General features: G+C 47.0%; 1 protein-coding gene across 2 annotated transcripts in view; it reads right to left on the bottom strand.

The window, feature by feature from the left end:
* Nucleotides 1-29: 29 nt before the first annotated feature.
* LOC127006805 (dual specificity protein phosphatase 7-like) overlaps nt 30-7,207 on the bottom strand; it is a 53,539-nt gene continuing 46,361 nt past the window's right edge. For both annotated transcript variants that reach the window (XM_050877148.1, XM_050877146.1), the window contains exon 4: nt 30-5,233. In XM_050877148.1, coding sequence (XP_050733105.1) covers nt 4,914-5,233 — 320 coding nt within the window. In that variant the 3' untranslated portion in view covers nt 30-4,913. The remainder of the gene's footprint in view (nt 5,234-7,207) is intronic.

The following is a 7,207-nucleotide window of genomic DNA, read 5'->3' as shown; positions in this document are numbered from 1 at the left end:
TCTCTTTCGGGTGAAGGGACAGACAGAGATACAGTTTATATCATTTATTATCAGAAAATATAGTAACATCTCTTATCTTGTCGGCAGGAGAGTTACAATTCATCATACAAACTGTTTCTGAAGTCAACAATGATCAAGACAGAAAAAGCCAAGAAAACTATATATTTATATATATGTATTGTATGTATGTATTAAATTACCTGATAAATAAAGTTCTAGAGAAATCCTTGAGGTAGAACAGAGGACAGGTGCGACAGTGTCATCGATGATCGGGACAGAGAAGTGGTTTGAGCACGTCTAAAAGAACCAACTAGTCATTGAGAAGGAAAACGAGACATAAGGGAACGAACGATTGGAAATGAGTCGTCACGGCGGACCAAAGTGGCATGTATTAATATGAAAGGAAAGGTGCAGAATGTAGACAGAATACATTTAATTAACATCAGCTTTAGGAATCATGAACAACCCTGAGGGGCAAATAAAGTTGGAGAATATAAGGAATTTATAAATGGAATTCTGGTGAGCCTTTTCTCGGTAGTTGAATGTTGAGATGCAAAATATTTCAAGGTATTATTAGTTCAGGTACAAAAAGGAATAAAAATTGAATAAAAGGAATTAGATGAAATAAGAATTAAAAACTTCTAAAAAGAGGAAAAAATAACTACGACAAAACACAAAGAACCCAAAACAATGGAATGAAACAGAGGGAATACTTCGAGGGTTATACTGAAAAAAAAGGGGAAAGGATAAATATAACTAAAATTGTCTTGTTTATTGCATTACATTAGAAACTAAAAAAAGGAGGACCGAAGTTTTTAAGTATAAATGATACTGGTTATACAGTAACCAAAATTATATTAAATAACTATGTAGATAGTTATAACGATATTCCTAGTTAAATAGAACAATAACATTAACAGTAGATACTATTACAAAAAACTAATTTCTCTAGAATCTTGTTCCGTTCAAAATAGAAGACTCCTCTTACTCTTACATTCACCAGCATCTCTACATCGGTAAACCCACTTGGAAATGATCAATTAACCAGTTGGCTGACAGGCACAGTACTTGGTCCAGTGTCTGACACCCACCCGATTAAGGGACAGTCAGGTAGAATAACTCACCCGGCCAAAAGGGACGAACAGAACAATAATAAATAAATAAATACATAAATAAGTAAGTTTTGTGCTTGAGCTTAACCAGTAGCGGTCCTGTGGAAAGTTTCTCAGACGGTCTAAAGCAACGCTCATCTCGGTCCTCGGATTTGTGACTCGGCTCAGCTCCTTGACACACGGGCACAGATTCAAGGCTTCAAGGCAAGACGTGGCCAGGGAGACTCGTTCCTCGGGGGGTCAATAAGAGGGTACGGGGAGGCTCGTCGGCTAGGCTAAAGGCTGCTCCTGTTCCTGCATCTTCTGGTTCCTTTGAGACTCAACACGAAAACTGTCCATAGGTCACCTTCGCTCTCTGCCCTTGATGGCGTTCTTGATTATCGACTTCGCTCAGCCACTTGCTCTCGATATTTTTAGTCTTATATTCCTACAGGCACAATAAACAGTAAGCGTTGGTAGTTGTCAACCCCCTCGAGGACCGTCACTTCCTGGCTACGGACGTCCGCAATACAAACTCTTTCCTCCGTTAAAAAGAAGGAACAACACACGGGAAGGAAACAACACCCGCCCTGAAGCCTCGTCCCTGTACTCGGCGTCTCCTCCACTCAAGAACAACAAACAGCAACACACGCTTGACTCAATAATTCTTCGGCATCACACCCATCAGACCTTGCTCCCTATATAGCCTTTTCGAGCACGCCTGCCAAGGAGAAGCTAGTACAGAAAACACACACGTACGTACACAGACAGCTGGTAGTACCGTCACCTACACAGACACAACCTATGATAGCCCTTCCACCACGCTGAGAGGCGCTACGGTGTAACATCTAACTTGGTCAATAATAAAAGGAAGGACGAGAGAAGAGGGGGACAGAGGGTGATCGTAATATAACTAGTGTGTGTTTTGGCCAAAGGTTATTCTCCCTAAGTGTCAAGTGAAAGCCTAGATAGCCTGTGGTATTGCCAAGACGAGGGAGGAGGCAACGTTGAGCCAGGGGAATGGAAGCGGTCTAGTGTGGGTGTGAGTCTCGTGTGGTGGAGAGTTGTGTACAAAAATGGGTTGGTTCTTGGATGGGGGGAAAATCACACCTTCAGTTCTGTTAATTTTCCCTCTCGTGACCAAACCCAACTAGCCTGGTATATAAAATGAGCGGAGTGGAGTGCATTTCAAACAGCAGTACAAACGAAATCCCTTTACACCTTATTTTTTTCTCTATTGTGTCTGTTTCCAAAAAAATAAAAACGTTAGAATGCTTAGTCGTATAAACAGCTTTGTTATCATTAGTATTATTACTCTTTATGTAGCTTTTCGAGGGCCCAGCTTCCAGCACTGGACCCGATCTAAGAGTGAACTAAGCATGTCTAGCACTCAGCCGTTTCTGGTAGTGGTTCGTGGTTTAAAAAAGAGGACAGCGTAGTAGCAAAAATGCGTCTTGTGTGGTGTATACAAAATGCACTACGTTCAGAATCTGACGTTGCCGCCACCACCGCCACCGCCGCCGCAGCCGCCACCTTCAAGCGAGTCTGACCGAATATCAAAACAAATCCGTACGACTTCTAATATTTTTTTTTCTCCCGTATGTGTGTGTGTGTGTGTGTGTGTGTGTGTGTGTGTGTGTGTGTGTGTGTGGACGCACACGCTCTATTGCGAATAAAGACGTAGGTGGTACTGGTAATGGTAATAGTCTATGGTTTTTAATACACACGACGTTTTTTTTTTTTTTGTTCTATGTCCGTTCAGTTCGAAGCGCAGACACACACTAACAGCTACACCAGACGACTAATTCCTGTTCTACGCGGCACCGTCTTCGCTACCACAACACTGAACAGAAATCATCGGAGGCGGGGGCAAATCAGGGAGGTGAGAACGGGGAAATGAAAATGTAACTCTATGTAGCTTGAGCACGAACGTCTAGTGGTGTTTTAACATCGAGTTCACGTTTCTCTCTGCGCTAAACAGCATAAAGTTGTTAAATGAAAACGGGGCTACGTACGTCACTCTCAAGGGAAAGAAAACGTCTGCTTGTCTAACGCCGTCAAACAATGTTACGACACTGACATCAAAATGAGCAGGTTCTCTCTCTCTCTCTCTCTCTCTCTCTCTCTCTCTCTCTCTCTCTCTCTCTCTCTCGTGCACTCGGAGTGAGAGTCTTGCCCTGTTTACTCAAATGATAGCAAAGAAAACGTCTCGCGGTGCAAACTGTCCAACATCTAAGTAAGACTGTTGTGTTTTACTTAAAGTGGGTGGTGGTGGTGGTGGGCGTGGGGCGAGGGGGGCGGGCGGGGACAGGGCGGGCGTGTGGGCGGGTTAAGGGTCTGGATGGATGGATGGATGGAATAACAGATGGATATAATAATAATAATAATAATAATAATAATAATAATAATATAATAGTGACTGGTTGGCTAGTTGTCTTAAGTTTAACACGTCGACCACACTGGATTGGTTTGTTTCTTTGCTTGATTATTGATGATGTTCTTCTTTCAGTTCTTAGTCTGTTCCGTCCAAGTGAATGAATGACAAAGAGACAAGAGAAAACGTAAAAAAAAAAAGAAAAAAATATATATATACCACGTCCGCATGCAGTTTGTTTTCACTATTTACACTTCTTCCTTTCTCCTTCTCCTTCTTCACTTCATCCTTTCCTTCCTTCGACCTGAATTGCGGGACGCGGAGAGATAGTAAACAAGGGTTGGTTCAAGGCACTTGATCACGCGGCGACACTGGTACAGAGTGAGAAACCTTGTTATTAGAGACCAACACTTCGATCCCTTCACGTTGTGCGAATGTTGTGGGTCCTTCGCCCGGGGGTAAGGCGCCCCGAGGCTCACCAGTGGGCGGGGCGGGGCAGGGCAGGGTGGTGTGGGGCTCCGTGTGTGGGTGGAGGGCGTGGGTGGGGGTGGGGTGGGAGGTCACTCACTCCGCACCACCCCGAGTAACAGTAGCAGGTCCCTCGTAACGTTACATGTGTAGGTTTAACGTAATTTTGTGTTAAGCCGACAACGGTGTGAGTGGCTCGCCGTGTTGCGCGACCCAGCACAGCACAGCACACTCACCGCCTCCCCGCGGCCGCCGTGACGCCGGGCGGCCGCCGAAAATAACACGCCGCCGCTCTCAGTCTCGCGAAGTCTTTCGGAAAAATAAAGGCGGGCTGTGCAATGGCTCCTGCTCGTGGCTTCTTATCTGGTACGAAAATACTTATTTTTGAGATCTATTACATGTATTTTTCTTTATTTTTTGTTATAATATAAACTTTTTGTCAGGATGGCCCGGCGCGCCGCTGGTCCCGGACACACACAGTCTGCGGCTCCTCAACACGCACACACACACGCACACGCATACACACGCGCCTGTCACCGGCCACCGCACGCGTCGCTTCACAGTCTGGCTTGAAAAATAAACACTCTCGTGAGCGGCGTGGCGCCTCCTCCCTGCCTGGGCCGCCCACAACAACAGCGAGATCACTCGTCGAGAAATTTGTACCTGGAGCCTGGTGGGGCGCCGCCTGGAGGTGGGTGGCCCCGGGCGGCGGCAGGGCGGGGCGGGGCGGGTCACCATTCCACCTTTGGCACATGGGTGGCCCGTGTCGACCGAGGTCACTGGTGAGGAGGGTCAAGAGTGGCGGCTCCCTCCCTCTCCTCCTCCTCCTGCTCTTGCTCCTCGACGGAGGGGCTCGCCGAAGGGGGCGGAGCGGCAGCCACTGCCTGCAGACCCGCGGGCGGCGAGGATGGCGGCTGGGGCGAGGTGATGGCCAGCCTGGGGAAGCCGCCGGCGGGCGTGGAGGCAGCGGGGGTCAGTCCTCAGGAGAACCGATCAAACTCGATGCCAGAGTCCGGGGATGTGCGGGCGGGGGTGAGGAAGTGGAGGTGGCGGCAGCGGCACGTGTCCACACACTGACACTTGTGCGGCGACAGGTTGAGCTGCTGCTGGAAGTCCTGGAGCTGGCCCATGAAGTTGAAGTTGGGCGCGATGTTGGCCTTCTTGACGCGCACGTACTCGTAAGCTTCCTCGAGGTTGAGCTTCTCCTTGTACATGAGGTAGGCGACGGTGATGGTGACGGAACGGGAGATGCCGGCCAGACAGTGCACCAACACGCCCACGCCTGACTCCCGGGCCTCGTCTGCAAGACAAAAATGTATCGTTAGTTACACGCCCATACGCTATATCCTCCTCCATATCCTTACTACTATTACTACAACTATTCTTTTATTCCCGCTACACCTGCTTCATACATTCTCACCAAAAAGAACTCCTTGACCTCTGCCTCCCCTTCCCCACCGCCGAAGTCATTACCCAGCTCACCGCCGACCGACATAAGCAACTTAAAACACCTCAAAATCAACACAGCGAACGTTTACACCGCTGCCCGCACATTATGTAACCACTATGCATATTTCCCGAACCACACGTGACCTCCAGGCAGACTGAGGTTGCATAAAATAAATAAAAATAAACCTCAGATTCACACACACGTATCCGGACCCCCAACAACCCCCCACATGCACACATTCCTCTTCCTACCTTCTCTCTCCTACTCACTCTTTCCCGCCCTGTCTGTGGATATAAAAGAAAACCCACAACATATATAGTACCCGCAGGGACAAAAATACTCCTTTACCCTCCCGCTGGGTACACACACACACACACACACACTGATACAAACACACTGGCAACTGTCACGCAAAAATCTCCTCCAAGTTAGCAACACTACGTCTGGTTCATTGCCAACACAAGATACTCCTCCTCCCCCTCCTCCTCTTCTCCGCTGAGCAAGACAGAGTGGAGAATTAACACCTACTCCCCTGAAATAGACCTCCGCATCATAGCTCCAAGGGGAATATAGCAACACACACACACACACACACACACACACACACACAAGGGAGCACACACTCACATACGTAACATTTGCATACATAGAGCAGACGACGACATAAGCAGGAGTTGCCGCGTCTTTCCTAACTACGAGGATTTTCTTTTAAAGTCTACTACTGCCTCTTTAATGCCGACAGACTTCAGTGAGGGAACGGAATTAGCTCTCGACGCCAGAAAACTCGCCAGCCAGTGAAAGTAGCAACGAAGAGAGGGGAAGGAGGGGGAAGATGAAGAGAAGGAGGAGGAGGAGGAGGAGGAGATGAAGGGATAAAACTCAACTTGAAACTACGTGAGGAAGAGTAGGGATGAGATGAAGGAGGAGGAGAGAAAAGCAGAGAGAGAGAGAGAGAGGAAGAAGAGTACCAATAAAAGTAGGAGAAAAAGAAGGGAAGAGGAAAGAAGACGAGTAGCAAATGAAAAATAGAAGCAAGAGGCAGAAAAAGAGAACACAACATGAAACTATGATGAAGGAGGAGGAGGAGGAGGAGGTAGAGGAGAGGCTTGCAACATCGCCTACTTCTTCGTTTCTTCGATGGGATGTGGCAACGGCGCTGGAGGCTGGTGAGGCGCTCCTTATACCGGGGTTGAACGTTATTATTTCCCTTCCGAACTCTCATTACTTAACACGATTCCACCCAGAGAGAGAGAGAGAGAGAGAGAGAGAGAGAGAGAGAGAGAGAGAGAGAGGCACCACTAATGATCAGTGCATGGAGACAAATCACCTGTCCCAGTCCCTTTAAGCCCCACCTAATTACGCCAGGTGAAGCGCTCATTGTAAACAAATTCAGGTGACCTTCAGGTGAGTCGCCGCGGAAAGGTCAGCCTCGCGATAGGTGCGGAAGGAGGGAGGAAAAGGCGGCCATTCCTTTACGAGAGAAAAATATAGAGCAAAAAACAGGAGAAATTAGAACCCACGGAGACACTCTATAGGTACGAATGAAAAAAATTATGATAAAGCAAATAAATGAAGGAAAAAAACAAAACAAAAAGTGAGGGAATGAAAAATGGCTAAGAACTCATAAGAAGAAATATCGGTGTGATTATTATTTCCTCTTTTTTTTTTTGTGGCTGCCATAAGGAAAGAAATCAGTCAGGTCCGTCAATTTCCAGCTCAGTATCATCATAGCAACAATCCTTTATTATTTATTGCTTTCTCTCTCATAACAGCACTATAATCTTCCGGATATTAAATTTATTTGATCATCATGGGAAAAAGAGT

Source organism: Eriocheir sinensis, chromosome 33, assembly GCF_024679095.1.
Source record: "Eriocheir sinensis breed Jianghai 21 chromosome 33, ASM2467909v1, whole genome shotgun sequence".
Taxonomy (NCBI): domain Eukaryota; kingdom Metazoa; phylum Arthropoda; class Malacostraca; order Decapoda; family Varunidae; genus Eriocheir; species Eriocheir sinensis.
Note: the sequence above shows the minus strand (reverse complement) of the source record. Positions and strands in the feature narration are given on the sequence as shown.